This window comes from Haliotis asinina, unplaced genomic scaffold, assembly GCF_037392515.1.
Source record: "Haliotis asinina isolate JCU_RB_2024 unplaced genomic scaffold, JCU_Hal_asi_v2 scaffold_17, whole genome shotgun sequence".
Lineage (NCBI taxonomy): Eukaryota > Metazoa > Mollusca > Gastropoda > Lepetellida > Haliotidae > Haliotis > Haliotis asinina.
Window position 1 is genome coordinate 1,172,298 of NW_027133889.1, and position 25,844 is coordinate 1,198,141.

General features: G+C 42.7%; 1 protein-coding gene across 8 annotated transcripts in view; it reads left to right on the forward strand.

Annotated features, from left to right (window-relative positions):
• LOC137269782 (uncharacterized) overlaps positions 1-25,844 on the forward strand; it is a 79,517-nt gene that overhangs the window by 30,592 nt on the left and 23,081 nt on the right. For 2 of the 8 annotated variants that reach the window (XM_067803611.1, XM_067803612.1), the window contains exons 2-7: positions 7,606-11,634; positions 12,425-12,532; positions 13,201-13,246; positions 14,017-14,115; positions 15,518-15,999; positions 16,350-16,511. In XM_067803611.1, the coding sequence (XP_067659712.1) occupies positions 7,606-11,634; positions 12,425-12,532; positions 13,201-13,246; positions 14,017-14,115; positions 15,518-15,999; positions 16,350-16,511 (4,926 nt within the window). Of the gene's footprint in view, positions 1-4,765; positions 4,852-5,738; positions 5,802-6,335; positions 6,359-7,605; positions 11,635-12,424; positions 12,533-13,200; positions 13,247-14,016; positions 14,116-15,517; positions 16,000-16,349; positions 16,512-25,844 lie in introns of those variants that run through there. The other 6 variants (XM_067803616.1, XM_067803617.1, XM_067803613.1 and 3 more) reach the window with 5 other exon arrangements.

Below are 25,844 nucleotides of genomic sequence, written 5' to 3' on the forward strand. Positions count from 1 at the left end.
TCTCGCCGCCATACAGCGGGTTATTGACGAGTGCGGCGTAAAACTAAACTCACTGTTATTTTGATGTCACTGTGCGATTTATGATTATGTGGAGAGATTTTATCGTAGTCCGCAAGCCTGTGTCTAGTTATAATTCATGAGGACAAGAGGGACATACAATGCTCCTAGCCTCGATAAGTGGATAAAAGTCAGTGACAGCTGTAGTGTAATCCCCATTGCAGAATTGCCTGGGTTATAGTGGGTAGAGTTTCGCTTTGTTATCACCTAGTATATAATTGATGAATAGATAATAAATACCACGAAAGTTTGCAGATCGGTTAACCTCACATCGGTGACATTCTCAGTAAAAAGTTGTGATTACAAGTGAGAGCACAAATGGAGAAAAAAAACCAAAACAGAAACAAAAAACAAACAAACAAAAAAAACCCCAGCATCTATTTCTGGGCGTAAATGTCAGATGGAGTTGTTCGGGTAAATAAACACGTGCATTGACCATGGAAAAGGGAAACTCGTATTACGCACACTGTAATTCAAATGGCGCGTCATTATTAAAACAGCTAGAGAAAGCGATACTAAGGTATACTCTTGTGCTTGATCCCTTTTATTTTTCTAGCAGTAGATTAAGTTTGAAACAATGTCATCACAAGTGTCAGATGGTGAAGAAAAAGGACAACTCGCGAGCATCTCGCAACACTGGAATGTAATAGTCTGTACCTACTAGAAGATCCGGGTTAAAAGAGGGTTGACGAGGAATGCATAATTGTCATAAGAGGCAGCTAACAGGATCTGGTCGTTGAGGCTTGCAGATGTGACTGACACATGTCATCGTGACCAAGCTGCATGGATCGATTCACATGCTGTTAATCACCGGACTGTCTGGTTCAGACATGATTATATACCGACTATGGTCACATAAACAGAACATTGCTGAGTGCGACTTTGAACATTAAACAAACAAATCTAGATATGTTCGCAAGCAAGCCATGCATACAGAAGTGTCATGTAAATTAGAACTGTTTTATGCATGTTGAACCCCTGAAGACCCAGGTTTAAACTGCTCTTTTGTAACTCATGTTTATCGTAAGGGCGACAAAGGAGATCGGGTGGTCTTACTCGCTGACTCTTTGACACATTCGTTCCCAAATGCGCAGATCGATGCTCTTGCTATTGATCTCTGGATTGTCTGGTCCTCACGTCATTTAGCTGGAATATTGCTGAGTGTTGAGTAAAAAAAAACCCCAAAACTCACAAGCTCATTCACACACTCATGCATGTTTTATGAACCATTCATCCGAAGATGTCTTGGGTGCGCTTCTTAAAGACACACACGTACCTTCTTGAGAAGCCCTAGGTACATTTCTTTATGTAATTACCTGTTATGCAGACGTAGTCATGCATCAGGTAGAGCCAGACAATGCGATGCTACTTACATATAGGCTTGTACGTGATTTTATGTTCCTTTGGGTCGTGGGAATTTTGTTCCCAAAAGACGTTTGTCAACGTATCAGATAACGATAGCGCACGTCCAATATCCATTATATATGTATACGCAAGAGTTACAGACTCAAGTTTGCCGTAACACTGCTTTAAATATTAAATGAGTTTGTATCCTTCCGGGACGTTGGATAAGTCCAATGGTTATAGCGCCTGCTGACGATCCGGTTTTGATTCCCCTGTGTGAAGCCAATTCTTGTGTCCCTCACCGTGGTAATGCTGGACTATGGAGAATAGCGGCATAAAACAATAAGCACTCTCTTGCAACCTCAAGATGAGGAGGAAGACACTTAAACAGGATGAAGACTCAGTTTTGTCGAAGCATGCAAGGTTCGAACATGTGATAAGCGGATACTTATATGTGTAAGGGAGGGAAATTTGTGAATGGCGTTACATGAAATCACACACACCCTATACCCATCTAGCTTCTTTAGAACGATTAAACTGTAATGCATAAATTTCACAAGCTCAGCTGACCCGTGAAGGTCTCGGGGTAGAATAGGCCTTCAGCAACCCATGCTTGCCATTAAAGGTGACTCAGCTTGTCGTAAGAGGCGACTAACGGGATCGGGTGGTCAGGCAAACTGACTTGGTTGACACATGTCATCGGTTCCCATTTACGCATATCGATGCTCATGTTGTTGATCACTGGATTGTCTGGTCCAGACTCGATTATTTACAGACCGCCGCCATATAGCTGTAATATTGCTGAGTGCGGCGTAAAACTAAAACTCACTCACACACTCACTCACAAGCTCAGCTTATATAAGAAAATGAAATGAACGTAATCGTTGAACGTAATCTATGAACGTAATCTATGAACGTAATCGATTCCTCATGGACGAAGTGTGAGAAACACGCGGCTCTACGCGACTGGCTGGCGATCACCCCTCACGTGGCAGCGATGTTCAGTATGCATGTACTATGCAGGGGGCATTGCTATAGATCATACGGATCAATAACGGTTAGCAAACTACCGATCAATCATCGATAAATATCGGAAAAGAAACTTTGAGCAAAATAACACCATTCCACCCGCCCCACCCCTTCACACACACACACACGCCCGCACACACGAAAACCGAAATAAATAAATATAATAAATATAGTTCATACCACGGATGAGCTGTGACATGCCAATTCATGGGTTACTGCCAAATCAGTCATGAACATAATTTAAAAGCACCCCGTGAACAAAGACCGAAATACCTTTATGTATTGTTTGAGTAAATTAAAACCTATTTTTGTTCATATATTAACTATGTTATGTACGATATTATCAAGGACAGAATTTTCATAGCGATATTCACTAATACTTTTTTCCCCCAATCTACGGATATTACCGATTATCGATCTTTTTTAGTCAGACCCAGTTCTGTGCATCCCCGTGGCACGCCACGTTTCAGTGGAGGCAAACGAGGAAGTAAGTGCAAGGAAGGGCTGGTTTCCATACGTCAGCAACACTTCTATGTGATAATTCTTACTTGTGAAGACTCAGGTTGCTACACATGTTATAGAGGGTACTAATCACACAAAAAAACGGCAGCTGAACGGTGACGTTGGAACACTTGCGGTCCCGTTTTATGACGGTACTTGCCCTCAAACCAGACGCACCAACAAGTGCTGTGTAACCTCTGTACAAGTTGATTTTACGACTCAATTAGTTCGACTTATCATTTGCTTAGAAGTATGTTCGCTATATCCGAAGTGTTTATATATATTTGTTTACTACTTTGTTTTCTCAAGAATTTGTTACAGTGAATATCATTGGACGTATTGTTTACTATTTACTTTTTAACATTTCTTAAAATCGTTAAGTCCAGTGAATGTAGATGTATATAATTGTTACTCCCATAGCCAGATTTACACTCATTATATCCCTTGAATATAGGTTCGTTATAACCGGAACTGAAAGGAATACTATATCCTCGAAATATAGCAAGATTTAATGAATTGTCACACTGTTTACCTACCGTTGATTAATTTGATACGCTGCCCAAGTCGGATTTCAGTTATCCGAAGATAATCTGGAGATCATCTCTGTTATGTAACAGTGTTGTTGTTCGTACACAGATACATACCTCGCCGCGATTAACTGACATCCGGTGACCATCTATACCACAACAAGGTTAAGTCGACTTCGAGATGAATGTCCGCTGGTCGCAAATATTTCATCCTGTTTCGTCTTGGGATCCTGAAGGATCCGGGTTTGAATAAGTCTTCATCAATTCATGCTTATCTTCAGAGGCGACTGGCTGGATTGGAATGTCAAGATGTCACAGGTCATCATAACCCATTTATATTCGATGCTCATGATGTCGATCACTGAATTCACAGAAATACTATGTGAGTGAGGTTAATCTGTTCCCTAATAAAAGGGTGTCATAATGTAGTCAAATGGGTGTAGCGATAGCTTATGACACCGATGATGCTGGGTCGATTCTCACACCTTTGAACCTGTGTAATAGTGCGTTTGTATTGCTACAAATCGGCTTAAACAATGACCTCATTAAATACGTGAGTGAGTGAATAAGTAAGTAAGTAAATAAATAAATAAATAAATAAATAAATACGGCTTTCGACTTTATGTCATATATACCTTGCTCTAAGAACTTGAAAAATACTGATTAAATGAGAATTAAACTTGTCAGGCTAAACAATGTCAAATTAACTGCGATCTTCATAAACCTGAATGTTGTATCCTTTCTTTGATCAGAATGATCAAATATGTGTGCTTAATGAAAACGGGACTGTCGAAGCATGCATATTGGCCGTATAAACATGTCTAAACATTTACCTTGTTTATACGTAATTATTGTCTATTTATGCATACAGATTAAAGCATCGCTATATTCATAACATGCCCTTATTTTATAGGACGCGAGCGCTGATATAGTGTGTTTGTTAGACTAGCTACCAGTAACAAGCCAGTAAAACTACATCGTCTTTAACAAACTTCGAAACAATACCAACAACGGAACCGCTCATAAATTCAGTTGTTTAATTTATCATCGATTCAGGCACAAAGTATTCGTACAAACCCTACATCGATATATTGATGATATTTCCACGCATCGCTTTCAGCACAATATCGCATGGTATTGCGCCGGGCGGCAATCAATTAAAACACCAGACATATGAAATATACATATCAGGGCGAACCTGCGCCTCGAGTGGCTGCGGGAATGTGGGACGCTCGCTGACCTCTGAAACGGAAACGACGCGACAGAAAGATTACAGCGTAGTGTGTTGTTGGTAGACTCGGTTGCTTACTTATCATGCGCGCGGTAAGGGACACCTCGCATTCTCTCGCGCCGTGTCACGCTGACAACACGCTCTCAATGGTGTTTGAAGCAGGTGAGGCGAATGACTGTTTCTTACGAGCGATCGTTCGTTTTCCTTTTAGAAGCATGTGTTGTGGTTTTATGTTTGTTTTTTGGTGGGGGGCGGTCGGCGATGTCTATGTAGAAACTCGTCAACACTGTCGACATTTCCTAGCGTTAGGAGTGGAGCTAGGGCTGGTATTTACAAGGGCGGTGATGGGTGGTTTGAGGACACGACTGTTTATGAATATAGTGGTTTGTGGTATCTAGCTTTGCGATATCGGGAAGGTTGGTTATAAATAGTGTCTGATGTCATTTCTATACTCACGCACCATTCCGTATCATGTACACAGAAACAGTGAACTTAATAAACAATATTGTGTACGGCCTGATCATAATATTACAGAACAGTGGTCTCATTGGCAGGAGCTCACATTAGGTTTTAATACGGGTTGTCATCTCTGAATCATGTGAGCCTGGATATATAACCATATATAACCATATTTATTTATCAGCGTTTGTGTGATGTGCCTTGATGGTCGCTCGTCATGGCGAACACCCGGTGTTCAAGACCCATGTAACGTAAATCTAGATAAGCATTTGCCGTTTCTCCATGTGCCGGATCTGAATCATTACACGGGCGTATTGTGTTCATGTATTTTTATATCCGTGTTACAACCAAATCCTAGTTTCAACACCATGCCCAATACTCAGAACGTTGTATGCATAACATGTAGTAATTGTTAGTTCGCAATTTAGATCACATTTTCCTGTGATCGTAATTATCTTGAGTTTTGAGGTTCTGTGAATGATAAATATTAGTTGATCATTATGTTATCCTTCCAACGATGCGATCCAATTCCGTTTCATTATTCACATTTCTAGTTTTATTTCCACCATATAGTACGAACGTCTGTTGACAAAACCGTCACGTCTGCTCCTCAAATCTATCGTCTGCTATCGGTCCCATGTGTAGGATGTGACGTAAGCGATGTAACGGTTCTCAAGCGAGAGTCGTCTGCTGTTTGTTCATTCTATCGATAGCGGCGATATGTTTTGACGTAATACAGTTCGCTTTGGGCCTCGAGCTAAGAACATAATGAGGCTCCGAGCTGTTCTGTAGGCTTCTAGCCCAATCGATTTTCCAAAGGTCACGGCTTGCATTTTGTAGCCCGCGTGTGAAGAGTCTTCTTCAGATGTATGCGATTTGGACACAGTGGGATGGCTAGATCTGTAATGAGAGGCCGACCGTGCTTGATACGTGCTGTGCTATACGTTCACGGGGAACTATTACTGCTCGAGTTGAGACGCAGTCCACTTGTGTACATCGGCGTCGTTCCTTCTCAGAGTAAACTCAGGATTTCGCCGTAACCGCATTGCGTTGGTTGCCATGTGGGAATACTTTCCTCGTTGAACGAGTGAACATCCTTCTCGGCAAGGGACTGCGCTGGTGTCGTTGCCGGAAATATGTCATAATTTGAATCTTGAATATTGTCAGTTGTCTAATTTGTGTGGCGTTGTTATCGGCCGGCGTCCTACCGGTGAGTTCGTGGTGTCTTTGAAAGGATTATTTTTCGTTGTTCCGATATATATGTTGTAAAGCTTGCTGATAATACGTACTGATCGTGGTAACAATTTTTCATTTTACGTTAAACGAGCGTGTAAAATTAGAATTAACGTTAGACGATAACATGATGCTGGCGTTGATATTCGAATCATGAAGGATGTGAATTAAGGGCATGTTGGGAATATCAATGTTGCAATATATCTGTCAAATAACTTCCGCATTGTTAAAATGACTGTATAGTGACGGTCCATATATCCTTTAAAGGGGTATATATAGGTTCATTTTATTTGTATGTATTCACGTGTTTGTGCGTGTGTACGTATACTGTTCAATATATGTCATTATGATTATGGACCCGTGAAGGTCTACCCGGGGTGGAATAGGCCTTCAGCAACCCATGCTTGCCATAAAAGGCGACTCAGCTTGTCGTAAGAGGCGACTAACGGGATCGGGTGGTCAGGCTCGCTGACTTGGTTGACACCTGTCATCGGTTCCCAATTGCGCAGATCGATGCTCATGTTGTTGAACACTGGATTGTCTGGTCCAGAATCGATTATTTACAGACCGCCGCCATGTAGCTGTAATGTTGCTGAGTGCGGCGTAAAACTAAACTCACTCACTCACTCACTCACTCATTATGATTATGACATATGGTTATGGATGGTGTACTACAATATTATATATGTGTTTGTGTGTATGTGTGATATCTTTACATGAATGAGAAGTGTCTTCAAGAACATCTGCATATTACATATGATATCAATAAATAGCGAATGTTTACAGGGATAGACTTAACAATTTGTATCCAGTTTGTGATGTGGATGATGGTATAGGATGGACTATTCAGTCTTGACGTCATTCATTTGATTAAATTTCCCTTGGCATGAAACCCAAGTTTCGATTGAAGAAAAAATGATATCCACGTTGGTCTCAGGGGTATGGGTTGCTAGACGCAAGTGTGAAACACTAAAGATGCATGAGAGTCCTGTGACGTATGGTATGTGATAATGAACCTATTGGTTATTTTGCAACGTATTCGGTTCTCGAGTCCAAGCCTTATGGACGAACAAAGTAAGCATGTCGGTACGAATGATAAGTTTGCACTAAAATATCAGTCAAGGAAGACTCAACGAAATTGTCTATGATTCACTGTGGTCATGTGCCTGACGTCTAGCCAGGACAATACCGTTCATTTAGTCACCGTCTATGTCCTTGTTTCAGATAGCCACCGCGATGTATAATCACAAGGAACAAGCTAAAGGCATGCCACCATTGGCAATGGGAATGGTGGATCAGCGAAAATCCCAATACACAGGATACCCTATACAACAGCCACAGCCTGAGCCTGCATCCTTATCCAGGGGCACGCTTGTCCCCGGGGTGACTCAGTCAAAGATTGTTCCACCACTTGCTTATGCCTCAACTCAAGGACATAATTCCACCCTGACGTCACAGAGCAGCTCATTGTATTACTATGGCAACAGTGTATCCTCGGAGACCAGTCCTCGATTCCCACGACCCCATTCAGGACACTCCGGAACGGTACAGCCTCAAAGTCTTTCAGTGAATAGTGCCATCTCTGGGGAAAGTCAGAAACATGTGTCTTCGTATGGAGGCGGGTCTATACAAAATGGTTTACCTCTGACGAGCAGACCTGAGAGAGTTCCACCGTTGACCACTGTTGGATACCCATCTCTTGGTCAACAACGTGTTCCGTCTTCTCAACTTGGAGCCATCGACTCTGGACTTATTTCAGGATACCCTAGTTCAATACAAACTGGAATACCTCAAACTGGCGTTCAGAATCGGGGTGGATTAACTGGCGTGTTTAAGTTAAAACAGTCTTCTGACTACAGGCAGCATATACATGAAGCTGCACCTGTGGACAAACACAGTCCTATTCCTAGCCCCAGGTCTTCCGGGTCTGTGTATCCGGGATCTGTGGCCATGGGCTATCAGACGGGGAACAGCATATCTCAGTCGCCTAAACAACCTGGATACCCGCATTCTAGTGCAGTGACTCCAGTAAGTCAGGCAATGAAAATGCCCATGCCTGTGCAATCTAGTTCCATGCAGAGTGCAATGCATGCCATGAGTAGACATTCCCCTATCAGACAGGGCTACCAGGGTCAGTCAAATCAATACGGGCCTCTTCAGAGTCCCACTGGTTCTCAACAACGTCAAGTATTAAGTGAAAGTGGCTACGCGATGCCGAGATCCACTATCCCAGTATCTTACAGTCAAACATCTTCAGCTTCTTCTGAGGCACTAAGACGCTCAAATCAAATGCCCAACACACCCCACTCGTCTCATCATCACTATAATCCAAGCAGCCAACACTCCTCTGTACCACACAGTGGCGACAAGCGTCATAGTGTATATTCTGTGCCAAGCAACCAAAGCTCTAGACCACTTACTTCATCCCAAGGTGTGAGTGTTCGTGGACAGGATTACCCTCCGAGAAGGACAGAGACCAAAGAACCACCAGTTAAGCATGTGATGCAGCCTGTGAAAAGTGGTTCTATTCAGACTGGGATGCCTTTAGATTTGACTAGTGTTGATAATAGCCTGATCTCTAGGGCCGCCTCAGAAAGCCCATTAGATCTGTCAGTTAAAACTAGAAAGCGATGTGCAGATACGACGATAGACTATGGATTGTCTGAAACTGATAACAGAGGAGTGCCTCCTATGAAGAAACCGTGTGTCAAACCTGATATTCCTGTGGATCTACGGTCTAAAGAGGTAGGCAGCAAGGTGTTGATGACAGCTCCTGCTCCTCAGAGACAAAAATACACATATGATATTGAGACTGATCAAATGTTTGATATCAAGCTACAGCAGAATATTTGCCAAAGTAATGTGTATATGAAAGGGAACAAGTATGCGTATCAGAGTCAAAGACACGTGCAACCGAAAGTTGAACATAGTCAGCCAAAGACCGAGCAAATACAGAATATATATTATCCGGCACATGAGGCAAATGTTTCCCAAGTGGAAGGCTTCCAGAACCAAGGGCCAGTTAAGTCGCCTCTTCGTCTGCAGCCAAAATACGAGGAACAAAAAACATGTTATCCCTCACCCCCTGAAATAAATGCATACCCCAGTCAGATTCCGCAAAAGACTACTGTTCCGCAACTCCACGTTTCTAGTCAAAGTGTTGTGTATTCCAAGGCTACTGGATCTTATGTTGACGCATCTGATTACAGAAGGGCCATGTCCTATAGCCAAAACACATCATCCTCATATGGAATAAAGAATGATATACATACTACAAACTCCTATCAAAAACCCGTCAGTAGCTATATTTCATCTCAGACCAGTCATCAAAGGCAATCAGGGCCTCAGAGTAGCGTCAGTTCCAGTGCAAATCATAAACCTCAGCCTCATCATCAAATATATCCTTCAGTGCAGAAACATCAGCAGCAACATCAGCAACAGCTGCTTCATCAACGATCGTTGCAGCAACATCAGCTCATGCAGCACCCAATGTCGCATCATCATCAACAGCCGCCGCCTCCCCCTCAACAGCAGCAACAACTACAACAGCAGCAACAACAACTGCAACAACAACAACAGCCACAGAGACCTCCGCAGAATCAGTATTACAGTAAACCAAGTTCTCAAAGTACAATAGCTAGCTCTGTCTACAGCCAGAGCATGGTTACCGCCAAGTCGGCGTTCTATCCACAGAAGAAAGAAGAGCAGAGATCTATGGACAACAGATATCATGGATCAATTCGATCTCATTCAAATGTTACTCAAAGTAAGCCTTCTTATGAAATGAAGCTACCCAGTAGTAATGGATACATTGTTACAACTCATGAGAAGAGGAATGTTCCCAAGTCTCAGGTTATAAGCACAACCCTGTACAAGCCCCCAGTATCAGAACAACAGGAAGTTCAGAGACCCGAGGCATCGCAATCTACCCCCGAAATTCAAATCACGGGTGTGACCGCAGCCCCAGCTCAGAAGTCCCAGCCTCAGCCTGCTGCCGCTGCTGCTGCTGAAACCCAGAAGGATGAACAGATGAACATGGCCAAGTACACTGAGCCGCTGACAATAGCTATACCGACGTCCACCAGCAATAGCGACCAAAGCCAAAAAACTGCACCGAAATCCGTCCCTCGTCCTGGACCACACAAAATATTGTCCAAAAAGCACAGGATACTGAATGCTTTTGGCCAAGATGAAGATCAGAAGCGCGTGGCAAGCCACGTTCCTAGCTCGATTCCTCATCATGTTCATCGTACAATGGATGGTGTGTTCAAGATGCCCACGATTTCCCCATCCAGTCCAGCTTCTCCTAAAATGCCAATTCTTAGCCCACACGACAAAATTCCCCCTCCGGAGGATGCCTCACTACACAATGAACCACCGCAGCTCGATCCTCCAGCAACTCCTGTTAAGAATAGACTAGTTCCTGGCGCTGTTGGGGTTCGCGGGGAGAATATTCAGAGGGTACAGCAAGGAGATAAAGCTGTGAAGGAGAAGGATGGTGCAAAGATTCTTCTAAAACCGCCTGCTCCACCTTCAGCTGAAGCAACGACTGATGGGCAAGTGAGGCCGGGTGAGAAATATGTACGGCCTGAGATTATGAGAAGGAATTCGTTGCCTGAGAGACCGTCAATGTATCAAAAAAATATCCCCGTAGCCAACGTTGCGCCCTTTGTTCATTCAAATAAGGACCAAATTGGAGCACATTCCGACTCAACTCAAGTTGTTCCAGAGGACAGTGTGAACAATGAATCCTCTTCTAGTCAAGGAGTACGTCAAGACAAAGAGAGTTCCAACACCAGGAATGGGAACAAACAGTCGAAATCCACACCGACAAAGAAACAAAAGCAGGACACTACAAAGGCATCGCAAAAGAGATCTAGTCAATATATCAGAAAGATTGCCAAGTTGAGTAAAACGACCCCACGAAAGAAGGAACTCAAGTTTCTGGCAGCTCCTCTTAAGTACAAGCTTCTGAAGGCTACAACGGAAATACATGAAATGGAAGAAGCATCCTTGGTTAGGAACTACAAGAAGCAGGGTCTGCGTCCACGACAGAAGCAGGTTCCTGTGAAGAAGCCACCGAAGGCAAAGCGGAAGCCGGTGCGGATTTCAAAGAAGGACAAACTGCTGGAAGAAGCAGGGGACTCAGAAGGATTTGAGGTGGACAAACATAACACACAGAAGGAGATCATAGCAGAACCGACCAAAAAGAAGGAGACTACCACCGTTGCAAGACAGGAAAGGCCACTACGGGTGAGTACTCTGTTCAACATGATCAGTTAGAGAATGAATTCATACCTGTACGTTTTGGGGCGCGAGTAGCCAAGTGGTCCAATGTTATCAAATGCATGGGGATTTCTGAGGCGTGTTGTAACTGTTGACTAAATTTTGTCACCACGCGCTAATCCACAAAATGAAATCTTGTCCGGAAGGACGATTAGAGGGATCGGAGGCATCCGGGGTCGTTCCACAATACTATCGTAGCGCTCTGAAGATCGTCACTCCCATACTTTAACGAGACTTAGCACTACGATCGATTGGAGTAACGAGGCCTGGGTGGTCAGATTCGATGACCTGTTTGGTGTTACGTCAACTTCCGTTCTTATTCGCATAAACCGATAGTTTTAAGTTGCTTTCCAAGTCTCTGTCCGTTTAATTTTAATGTCAGTTACTATATCGTAGAACAATATTCACTTTTTGTTATACGTTTGGGATTCTGGTATGTGATTCGTACTGTGACAGGCGACGAGGTAGCCATGTGGTCAGAATCGGTGATACCCACTGCGATGAAAGTTGTGTACGACATCATCGTAAGATCTAACCGTTGATTTGCCGATAAACTCGTTAGGTTGCACAGGCTGTTTGTAGGCTGTGCACACCATGAGGAGGTGAATAATGTGCTATTTATCATATCAGACGACTGCTCATAACCCATCATGAATATGCCACCGAATCTGATGCACGGTTCTTGTTCTGCATCCCTGTTTCTTTAAGCTCGGCGCTCTGGTTATCTCTGCCTACTAAATATCAATATTAATTTCAGCGAGCTGTCATAAAGATTGACAGGATCGAAGACAGCGCAGACAGTCGTCTTCGACTCGAGCAACCCCCGTCCCCGACGAGAAGGACGCTGTCCAACCTGAGCAGAAGGGTTTGTCTTGGTTTGGTCCTTTTGACACAACCCACAAATACGATCAGGCGTCCGCGAGACAGGCCTCAGACAAAATTAAGCTTATCCTGTAAAAGAATAAGAAACTGTTTACCAACATGAGACATTCTTGTCAAGGATCTTGGCAATCGTCTGCTACTGACGTGAAGCATCAGGTTATCTTTATGCATATTGGTTACAGTACCGTCTCTGTTTTAGCAGAAAAAGTGAGTTTCGAAATGGACAAAACTATATGCAATATTTATGGTGAGTCATCACCAAGCTTATGATTCAGCGGCAGAGGGATATATGAATGACGGTCATTACGCATGTATTCTTTATGCACGTTGTGTATTCGCCCTGCTCGCCTTAACACGAAACACACAACCTCACATTCAGATGTGGTATCCCTGTGCTGCACATGTAAAAAACCCAACAACATGGAAAAAAACACACATGGAACCGCCTTAATATTTTTTATTTACACAAGTACTCTTAGTATTAGAAAATGATATAAGATATACGTGTGTGTGATTATGTGTGTATGTGTGCGTGCGTGCGTTCGTGCTTTGTGTGTGTGTTCATAATAAAAGTGTTTTTTTTATAAGCACACAATCAGGATTCTAGTGATCCTACCATTTAGAGTTATCCAGTGTTAATGTGTTTTGCAGGCTCAAGAGTTGAAGAGAAAAGCAATTGATGGCCCCCGCAGACGAGGTAAGACGAATGTTTGATGACATGGTGTCTCGATTGTGAAAACGCCTCCGTCTGTTGCTTGTTTCTGTGTTTGTTACACTTCGGTGGTTCCATTTTTTCACGTTAATTTGATTCAGTATTTTTTTAATGCGAATTTACAAATAGACCAAGTTTTATCTTTTCATTTAGGAATCCGCTTTAATACAGACTTGTACGAGACATTCTCATTTAAACATTAAGTCCGTTAATTCATACATCGAATATTAAATGTATGTAAAACAGGAAAAGACTTTTGTAACTGACATTCTTTGGACAGTGTTCGTGAATGGCATTCGATGTTGTTGGGTGTGGTTTGCTTATTCTTAGTGCGAGTTAATCTTGGATTATATATACCCTCCACTCACGCAATCCTGATCTCTGTCCATCTCATTCCCGGTATACATAATTTGTGTAATCCCATTACAGGTTACCGCTTGCATGTTCAGCTCAACATTTGTTAGCATCCTCGATCAGAGCACGCTCCGTTGCCCATGCTCAGTGTGTCATGGATAATGCATCATTTAAAATTCCGTAACAGCCAGTACAGAAACGACAGTGGCCCTGATCGAGGATTGCTATCGTAGCAAGTTGTGCATGCTTTAATGTCTGTAGTCACGATCACATTTTTCATCACCAACATACACAAACATACGGAACAAGCTTAATCCCCTCCCCCGTTTCTAATCTAGACATGAGAGCTTAAAGTAGGTACATTGGCCTCAGGTCACGAACACAGTAAATATCCTTTGCAGGCACTAAGAGAAGGCATTTGCGTGCTCCGTTGGTTCACTGTGGCTTTACAGATTTTCAGCCACTTGTTCTACAGTCGAGAACACGAAATCAGTGCACAGGTAAGCCGAGGGCTCATCTCTTGCTGATGATGTGGTTGAAACGTCGTCATCGCCGTTGTCAGCAGTATATGACCTAGCGTATCACGGTGGAACTCTAGTGTGGATGAATGTAATTTTAAGCCGCAGAAGCGCAAGTTTCCTTTGCGATTTTGGTTTGATGACAGCCAGTTTTGATCAATTGATACCTCTTTATTTGAGCTTCAACAAGGCTGGATTAATGAACACGTTCATATATAAATCTCTGTATCAATCTTTATTCAGAACTGAAGGCCATAAGCCCGTAGTACACTTATATCCAAAGTTCAAGGGGCGGCGGGGTAGCCTAGTGGTTAAAGCGTTCGCGCGTCACGCCGAAGACCTGGGTGCGATTCCCCACATGGGTACAATGAGCGAGGCCCATTTTCTGGTGTCCGCCGCCGTGATATTGCTGAAATATTGCTAAAAGCGGCGCAAAACTAAACTCACTCACTCCAAAGTTCAACAGCAGGGTTGATTCCTCTTTGATGAGGAAAGCAGTACCTGTAAACCTTAGCTCAAGAGGTCAACCCCAACGTCATGAGATCACGATGGCACGCTTTCAACCAGGACGCAATAATCCAAAATATGCAGCCATTATTGCCATCCAATCCTCATTAACAGCCTTTCGGGGGAAAAAGAAGACTGCGTTTACACTGGATCCCCAATGGAACAGTGTTATGGATCTACTTCCTTTATACAGCTTTAAGCGTTTACGGTGCTGAGTGCTTACGGTGTACAGAAATTGGATACTGCCATCAGTTGAGATCACATTGGCATGCAAACATTTCCTGTTTCGTCATACCAACAAGTGCCCATTATGACGAACTTCTTTATAAAGTTATGTCAAAACCAGGCCCCCCTAAGTAAATTTGCTGTAATTCCTTCAGTTACTTAGGGGGGCCTGAAAACGGTATACGTTATTTACCCTGTACACAGTCCGAATCTTCATGGGGATGCCAGAATTCATTGTCATAATACGTATTTCCACACTCATGTTTGGCATGTGTTTGTAAATTGTGTTCGGGTGCATGTGGCTTATGGGCTAGAAGGTGATATTTTGGACAACTCCGTTATTCAGGTATTAAACTCAACGTCCCGGTTCCAAATTACGTGGTGCCAAGTGTACTGTCTCCTCTGTTGTGTTTCTGCATGTCAAAGTGGATTGGTGTTTAGTGAATCCGTGTGTGACCCCATTTGATGTCGTTGCTTGTGAAATTGATGAGTTCATGTTTTTCAACTCAAGTATACTGTGCGTTGTTTCCATAGAATATTTCCAGCAGTATTTTTCGAAAACATTTTAGCCTTATTTTTAGATTTCTTTCTTTAGTTTTATGACCAAGTGATGTATGAAGCTCTATTGTGTATTTATCCTTGTATCTTTCAGGCAGGAGGCGTGTCACCCAATACAACAGAAATGCCGCTTATGAGAAGGAACTCCGGAAGGACGAGTCTCGAAGGGCGTTGAACCGGGCCAAGCGGCGAGCGCGACTGCGCAGAGTGACCAGACAGGATACGTCATATCCGGAAGACGAGGAGTATGACGACGAAGATGACGACGACACTGATGGATGCTGGGAAATTTCAAAGTCAAGTCAACGTCAGGCTGTTGGTAGGAGTAAGGGAGGTTTGATGATGAAACTGTATTACAGAAGTGGACAAGATACGCTGCCCACTAGAGGGCGCCGTACGAGACATGCGCAAGAATTCATCGGCCCTGACTGCGAGCGTCCGTCACCAAAGCAGTCCCGCGGAAAGGCTAGGCCCCGCGGGAAGATGAAAAACAAAGGCAAATTTCAAAGTCAGTTCGAACAATTCTTGAGACAGGATTTAGGATCGGAAGGAGATCTGTTGGATGATTCTTTCGCAGTGAGTCTGTGTGTTATGTTATGTCATAATGCGTTTGTGTGATATATACTTTTAAATGAACGAACATTATATTCAAGCTGATGTTCGATCAGCAACGTCAAAATACGTAAAAAGGACGGATACTTGTTGTTACACTTCCTGGTGGACGGCGAAGTAGGGATGGAACAACGACTGGTATACTGTTCCTGAGTGGGCTACCCGGGTTAAACTGCTGCGTGGTATCAAAGTTAGCTTACATTACTGTGCTGGTAACGAGATATGCGTACGTCCTTTAAGAGTACAGTGTATTTAATGGTTAATCCCCAATCTCACCAAACCTCACTTAGCCAGAATTCAAACTCATGTTTCAGCATTTTGGCGATGACGAGGAGTCTACGACCTACTTAGTTCAATCTGACGACCCAAACGGGGGTGTGGTGTCGTATCCCATCCCACCGGAAATGAAGAAACTGGCCATTAACAAGAATTCTGGGGAGACTTTATTGCACCGAGCCGCTCGTCTGGGATACGAGGTTGGTAAATTCTATTTATAGATACTGCATTCCCAACAACCCTACTCATGAAAGTCACGTATCAGAGAATGTTCACCTGCATTATGTCGGTCTGTATCTAATCAGTCACGACCTGGGTAAACCAGTGATTAACATCAGGAGCATCGCGTCATGCGATCGGTGTGCGATGACCCGAAAAAAACTTTAACATCAGTCCGTTCCAGACGGAACATGCGAAATGAATCAGTTATGTACAATCTACTACTAGTAGTTGAAAAAAAGAATAATAATTGTAAATATACTACAGTACGAAGAGAGTTAGAAACTGACCGAATGAGTTTAGTTTTACGTCGCTCTTAGCAATACTAGTATTCCAGCAATGTCACGGCGGGGGACCAGAGAAGGGCTTCACTAATTGTACTCATTGTGGATTCGAACCCAGGTATCAGGTGCGACGCGCGAAAAACTGAGAGAGGGCCATAGTATAAACGAGCGAACGTAACGTAACAATTTTCTTCCGATAACGTTTTCCCCGATCGCAACTGCGCGGAATTATGACCATTCCAGATAACCCATTTACGCTGTGATAGCGTGCTGGCTCGAAGCCAAGCCCACAACATTTAGATAACGGCAGAGTTTAGTTAGACTATCATCGTTCACGAGTTATTCAGTGCAATGGAAAGTACACGTAGACACGTACACATGTTCACATGTTCAAGTACGCAAGAAACAGATTACAGGTTAAGCTTTGGTACAGACAAGGTACAATACTGTACTGGTAGACTGAAGTTCGACATTCAGTGACAGCTTCAATAACACAGGGCATATCGCCGTGCTTGAAAGCAGGATATAAATATCTGCCCGTGTTAATGTTTGGATCATGCACTTGACATCGGGTGACAATCAGTGATTCATATGACCTAACGATAACCACGTAAAATATTTCAATAGTAAAAATATACCATATCAGTCGGAGGAATTTTTGGGATGTAAATATGACCTTTTCAGTAATGGCTCATCTTATCTTACGTTTAGTATTCATCCCCTGAGATAGGATAGGTATATAAATATATAGGTCATATTTAACACTTCATTTTTTTAACTTATCCTATCTTACGCTGTGGGTATTAAACGAGACACAGGAATAGTATATGAAAATTCAGTTACTAGTTACTTTTTTTTACATTTAGATCGAATGTACGTCGAATGATAGGTAAACTATAGATCTATGTGGTTCTTTGTAACTAGTAACAAATACTCTGTTGTAACTAGTAACAGATAATCAGAGTTTATTCTCAGTGTTGTCTGATGACCACTACAGCAATGACATTATGTACGCATGACTGTCAGGACAAAATCAGTGTGTTTTGAATCTTATGAATCGCGAGGTCCTTTCATTTATCTGTCTCCGACTCCACCATGTATTGTTGCTACACAAGCACACAGCGACATACTGTTATCCTAAACATTTGACATATCACAGGAGTTTTCAGCCTCGAGTTAGGCGATTTATCTCTCCATGTTTACACTCAACGACGTCTCTCGTATAACAGTAGTTACAACTCGTTATAGCGAGGTATTTTAGATATGTTTTCGATTTTCTGGATAACGGAGCATTGTGTTTGTACACCCGATGGCACGTCTATAGGCTTCTGTCGGTTGACACATGTCGACAGTTTATGGGCATTTTATTCCATATTTCTACAGACAGCTTGATTAATGCCTTCCGGAACATAGATGCTAAACCTTTCACATGCCAATGGCAAGGTCATGATATAAATAGCTCTCTACGTCATGACTGTTGGCACGGATGACACGTTCGCCAAGCCACCGGGAGACTTGTGTAAACAGACAACAAATGAAATTGAGCGATTATCAATTTGGTACGATAATGCAACGATAAAACTGAGCATAGCCCGAAGTGGGATAACGATATGTGACTGTGGGCGTCAAGTCTCGTGATAACAGACCCGTTTGTATAATAAAATATACAACTAGGTCACATGTAATGGAGTACAGCTAACCGCTCACAGTCGGTGGTGCGGAAAAGGTGAAAGTAGCGGTCATGTGCACCCTTGTGTCGGAGATTCACCTAACTGGGTCTCTGACCTTCCGTAGTAATGTTTGCTGGACTATACGATGTCAGTGTTTTGGAAACCGAAATCAGTAATCAAAATGGTTAAACTAACTATAACCTTGAAATAAACCTATCTTCGGGGAACGTTTTTATCACGGACGATTTACGCAAAGCGTGAATCTCATCCTACTGTGTCGTTCTAACCAGGATCAGACATCTCGTTCTCCGCTTGCATTCACCGCATTAAGCCTCTGATAAAAGATCCCATTAGTCATTCAAAAGGTGGTCACGTGATACCCGTTACCGTTTTCTGTTTGACCTATATATGAGATGAAAACGACAAACAACAAAACGAAACGACCGCCTCGTCGTTCGACAGGACATGTTTTCGTCGGCTTGTCCATTGTCAAGGGTAACGCTTCATAGCTTCTGTTCACCATATCTGCGTTTACGGCCTTGTGAGTTTGAATAGCAATGTGAATATACCTGCTGCAGGACAATGGCAGAGCGTTTTATGCTGAAACAGAACACCAAGGCTAAACGATTGTCACGTTATTTTTTTCACATTGTGCTATGCACATCTGAATCAAGAGCCAATCCCAAAGTGTTGTGTTTATTTGAACATATGTCATTGTCGACATGACAATGCCCGGAATATTGAGGGTAGCTTAATCCTCCCAAAGTGCGTGTATTGGTATCATACCTACATCTCGATTAAAAGTTTCACAATTCTGTTAGATCCCGTTAAACCGGTTGGTTTGTCATGGATGAAACTGCCCGAATTACAGTATATCCGTATTCACGAGCACAGAGTAATTTCGATGCACGAGTAAAGAACAGGTTCACTTTCTACAATATATTATTATCCCCAGGTTTCCAGATTAACCAGGGCTTTTACCCAATAGGTTTCACTGCTCTAAAGTCCATGTCACTCTGTTCACATGCTGTAATCTGTGTCAATATTGAGCATGAAGTGAACTGAAACATGTCGTGGACATTAGCAGACACTGAATACCCTCTCTATTTGAACATTAACAGTCTGCTCCTCGCGCGTTGCCATGACGATTTCATGATACCGTCATGAACATAAACACGACGCTATATGAAACATGAAACTGATATTAAACGAAGACTATCGACAGGTGTGAGTTATGCCGTTCCGTCTTCACGAGCTTATCTTCGGCAGGTCACGTGGTTTGCTAATGACAACACGCCAATCAATACATGCAGCTCGGATGCCCTCAAACTAGGTCACCCAAATCGTGCAAAGGATTCAATTAATATCGCAGTAGGTTCGGCGCGATCAATACAGCAAGCAATGTGATGTGTATACCGACGCAGAAAGTACCGTTAGACATCCAGTATATTTTACCAACAGATGTTGCCGAAAACTGGAAATTATTACAACTGCCACATATGTTAGACGCATTGTATACCCGTGAATCACACAACGGTATGATATAACCGAAGTCACATTCTTTGCGCAATGCAGCATTCATGTTATGGAGGACAAATGTGAATAAGAAATGAATTACATGTGCAGTAAATCCACGATCGTTTTATTTCATATTCCTGTATTTGTTACTCGTGTTTTGAGATGGGTTGTTACGAAAATTACACCCAGATGCGGACCGGGAATGGTATTCTGACGTTATGTGGGTCTGTGAAGACAAACGTTTTCTGTTGCATGTCTTGAATCGCCATCTTTGTTTCATTCTGTTAAATGTCATGGTGGCTTATAGTAGCAATGCATAGTGAATCAAATACAAAATCATATGTCTCGAGGTGTGGTCAGCTCCGAGCCATATCTGGTTAACTCGAACACAATTATGTTGATTTCCCGCTGAATACAGTCCTCATATCATTAATACTTATCGGCAATTAGTGCTAGGAAGTGTGATCATTCTCCATAAATCACAGTTTCTGAAAATGAAGAAGTCTCTGTACTCCATGACTATTACTTATGAACCGTTTCCCAGAAAATTTGTTCATTTGAGTGACTAGATGTAAGTCTACTGATGTCGCCAATCCGCTTATATCGAACCATCTCGGATGTGATCTTGTTAGTTAATAATGACGCTTTAATCACAATTACGTTTTGGACACGCTTTTCCTTGGAGTTACACAAAAAAGACCGACTCGTCAAGATGGGAAAGTACGAGTTTGAATTTGATATAGACTTGATGTTTATCCTGTTCTCTGACATTACCAGTTTGATCCGGTTGCCACATGGCGTAAGTTTCACGTCTGTGTTCCGGTGTGTGCTCCCTGTGAGACAAGGGCAGCTCTCTGACATAGTCACTTTCACTTTGTGACTATTTACCGGTTTGTTTGTTGTTTAACTCGACACTCAACAATATTCCAGGTATATGGCGGCGGTCTGTAAATAATCGCATCTGGGCCACAAAATCAAGTGATTGTCGTCATGGGCTTCAATCTACGTAACTGGGGTACGATGACACGTGCCAACCAGGTCATCGAGCCTAACCACCCGATCCCGTTAGTCGCATCCTATGTATTGTTGAAGATCAATTTTAACCAGACCTTTAATTTCAGTTGTTCCATTAACTTCGACTATGGTACGCTCGTTTTGCATATACTATCGCCGGTAATACACCGACGTCGACTGACGTTAGTTATGTAACAGATTGACGTTAGTTTTGTAACAGAATGACGTTAGTTATCTAACGATCCACCTGACGTTACACTGCGAATACGGTAAGGGCGTTACCTTTCGCCGGCATTGTCTAGCTGATAACAGCGGGCCTGTACAAATCGATAAGAACGCTGTGGAGCCGTGCGCATCTCCACAGATCCTCCGCCAGGTGCTAGCGTTGTGCTTCGTCCGTGTAATCAGCATCAACATCTGTTGATGGGCTTCCAGTCCAAATATACCGTTAGGATAATGGGAAGGAACATTGTTTAGACTGAAGGTCAGGAAATCCATTAAATTGGTAATACCGAGTAATACATTTCCAGCGACAGCTTGCAAATAATCACACGTCCCCGTGCGGGAATCGACAGATTGTTAGTATATTTACATTAATGTAACGTCTCACGGATAACAGAATAGGACGTCGGTACGCCGTTGTTTTAACATCATGTTGGGTGCAAGTATGGATGGCGGATTTGTTCTAGGCGGTCCAATTAACTGTGGGGAACAAATGATAGTTCGATTCCCTAACAATTGTGAGGTGTACGAATCTTAAGCCTCTTTTAGCAATATGGCGGCGGGGATTGGCAGTGATGGGCATCATTCAACCCGATCTTCAATGTAGCCTTGCTGTTTGCAAGGACCATGCAAGGTTTTAGAAAGTTGCGTACATTTATAGTTTGCACCATTAGTGCATTGTTAGGCCAAAGTGACAACATAAGAAATATCTGAAATATTGCTCATCTAAAAGAAATATATCACACTCAATTGATCCTGTCCCTCAAAAGGTTTAACTGGTCTGACCCGTAAAGGTCCGGTTGAGAATAGGCCTTCAGAAACTCATGCTTGCTATAAGAGGCGATTCTGCTTTTTGAGAAAGGCAACTGACGGGATCGGGTGGTAAGGCTTGCTGACTTGGTTGACACATGTCATCTGTTCCCAGTTGCGCAGATCGATGCTCATGCTGTTGATCAGTGGATTGTGTGATCCAAACTTGATTATTTACAGAGAGCAACCATTAAAGTTGCTGAGTGCGGCGTAAAACTAAACTCAGTCACTTAACTTGTCATCAGCACGATAAACGATCATTTATTTATTTATTTATTTATTTATTTATTTATTTATTTATTTATTTATTTATTTATTTGTATTTAGCCTTTCTGTATACATCTATTCATGATATACCCATTTCTGGAAACTGAATGAAAATGCTATTTTTCATAAACATCTTGTCATCCTATTAAGTCTGTATATTATTAGACAGATATGACCGTCGATTGGTTTCAGCAAATGTGCCAGTCACGATATGTATATAGGATCTGTACTCTTACGAAACACATGAGTCACACCTTGAATATATTTGCAGTACCGGAGGGTCATGTATGGCAGGTCTTATTACGCGGATAAATTGGTCCAGCGTGGCCATTTTAAGACACGCCGCGACGTAAGTGGCAGGACATTCTGTCTCGAAGGCAGATTAAAGAACGCATGAGGTTTCGTCTTTATCTTTGGCAACTCCTGTGGCACTTCCATTTAAACAAGTCGATAAATGAATAGCAACGTGACAACATCGCCCACGGGGCTTATTTCTGAATTGTGTAATGCGAACTTCTGACCATATATTGACCATAAACACCGATATCTCGCATGCGTATGAAAGGTAGTTTTTTCTGATTCAGGTGGTTTATATGAATTGCGAGATTGGTTGTGGACTTGCACAAGCCTTAAGTTAAAAAATAATAGTCTAAGTGATAGTTTATAAATCTAATAAAAAAATAGATTGGGGTGACAGACTGGGTCCTTATCTACACTTGTCACTTCGAAGGATAGAATATAATGTGTTCAAGAATCAAAGAAGTTGTCATCCATAAATACTTGTTCTCTCTGACTTTTAACTTCTAAACATGTCACGCAAACAGGTTGCTATACATCCGTGTGCTCCCCATTCAGTGGAGCCTTGGAGCCATGCTACAATTGCTGCAGCTGTTTTATAATGATGGTGTTCGATGGGCGGAAGGACGTTCACGTTCACTGGTTGCTTGTTGTACGCCGCACTGGGCAATATTCCCGCTGTATGACGACAGTCTGTAAATAATCGATTCTGGACCAGCTAATCAAGTGTTCAACAGCATGACCATTGATCTACGCAAATGGAATACGATGACATGTCCGTCAACCAACTCCGCCAACTGTCTGAATTCATGATTGTGATAGCGACGACTGAGGATCGCTTGGGTACGATGTCTGATGTGACTACCTACGCGGAATCGCCACGCGATTGCCTGAATTAGCTACTGTCTTATCGGTAGAGATGGGTATTGCAGAAAATGTTCCTGCTGCGGTGTATTGTGATACGAAAGCATGTGATTATTGCGATGTGTATTACAAAGTATTGCAAGAATTGTTTGGCTAAATAATCTTTATATTCGAGTTAATGCTTGATGTGTAAATCAAAATCACAACAAAATCACTATGCTTGATGAACATTAATGAAAATTTTACATTATGACAGAACTATGATATTTGGCACAAATGAAACACGTTAGTTAACTCCACCCTTTAAAAAATGTCTCGCGATATTAGACAAACTTCAATTCACCTGGTCGGAACATGTCAAAGATCACTGATCATTAATGAGTAAATATTTCAAACATTCAGATCGAAAATATTGCGAAACACAACTTCAACCCGAACTTAATTTGACTTCCGGTGTGAAAACTGAAAATGTCTGAAGATTTCCGAGTGTGACAAACTCTTTCGAATGCATGTCTGCATACCGGTTTTCGATCAGCTTATCGCAATACGTAGCAATTTCATGTCTGAACCGGTAAATAATGGTACGCCGGTTCTTTTGCGCTGCCTTGCTTGTCGGGCAAGATAACAGCAGAGATTGGCGACCGAGACAAATATGAACGTGACACAGTTATGACCCGACTGCTTTTCACGTACCACCAATTCAGAAATAACATAACGTCTGTCACTGTGGAAATCCAATCTATATTTCATTGCATACGGTGACGTGTCAAAGTTATCTGTCTCACAGTCCGAGAAACAAATTATTTTCCTTACTAGACCTCCCTGCATTGTCAAAGTCATAAATGCAGGAAATATTTATTTCATTGGATCTCCCTTTGTTACTATCAAAATTATTTATATTCAGAAACTACGCGCGCATTGGTCTATGTGTTCTTGCTATCGGCATGGGCATGTGTGATTGCCGTGCAGTGTAACCTGCTCACCTGTCGAAAGGCATAAAGGGCAAGGAATGTTTATGGAGAGTATGGTACGTGTTTTTCCAGGTAAATAGAGGCCCTCTTCCCCCCGGCGTCCGGATACCGTGGCCCCCCACCCCCGCACACAAGGATGTTTTTGTGCGCTTGTTTGTTTACCCGTGTATCCCCCAACAGCGGTACGTGACGTCGGGCGAGACAGAACGCCGTTGAATGATGTCACGGTGAACTTTGCAGAGCTCTAAAAAGTAGGACGACTTGTTTATTTTGGGTGCGGTGTTTATTCAAGCGCCAGTTGTGACATAAATACCGTCGGCTGGGAGAGAAATCAGGTGTGGAAAAGGATTGAGAAAACGGGCGTAACAGCTTTCAGAAGAGGCGTCCCTCGTCACGTGAAATGGGCAGCGAATATATTTATAGCAATGAAAGATACGCAGCTAATATCATGTATATAAAAAACACAGCTTGACCCCCCCTATACACACACACACTCTCTCTCATCTCTCTCCCTCCCTCCCTCTCTCTGTCTCTCTCTCTCTCTCCCTCCCTCTCTCTCTCTCTCCATGGGTAGCTAACCACAGGGTTAGGCAGAGACAGATTTTTAAAAGTCTCGCTCGTCGTAGTACATACGACAGGTGAACGGGTTACGCGTTTTAGATACATCTGTTTTGCTGGTTGTTTAACGCCAAGCTCAGCCCTGTAGATAGTTTCGCTCAATATAATATTTTAAGACTAGTTCACTGCGTCCCGAAAGCCGGTTACAGATACTGGCGTATTCATATCTCGAGTTCTACTGAACATTTTGCAGGAAGGAAGAAAAGTCACACCCTGAAAGCTTCGGTTACAACTTTAGAATAAGCTCGAGTTCATTCAATGTAAACCAGACTTTCAAATTTAGCAAGAATGCATAAACCGCTCGAGGCCAAATTGAAATCTGAGAATGTCAAGAGACGCGAATAATACAATCAAGGCTGCAGCAGGGAGGCTTTGGGATTCATAAAAATGCAGAGTACAAACAGCCGTGGCTGTAATGATCTCCTGATTTTCACAGAATCTGTCTAAACTCTGCTCATCCCCTCACACCCCGCTTCCTAATCCCACCCCACCACTTTTGTAGCCCCTCCTCTCCCCCCTTCCCCTCCCCCAATAAACGCGTTAGTCAGCAAGACCGGAAATCAAGGCTTGAGGCAGCTTGCTCGCCAGCCGTGACCCTTCGCCCGACGTTGTCATAGCAACCGTCCTGACGCACGCATGCGGCGATTACCTAAGTTTAGATTACGTAAATTAGTATGTTTTCCGAGGAAGGCCTGTCTTATAAATCGGTCATCCCACTTAATGCCATAGCGAATAAATGCACGTTCCATTCCCTTGCCAAAAGCCGGAGGGATAAAATA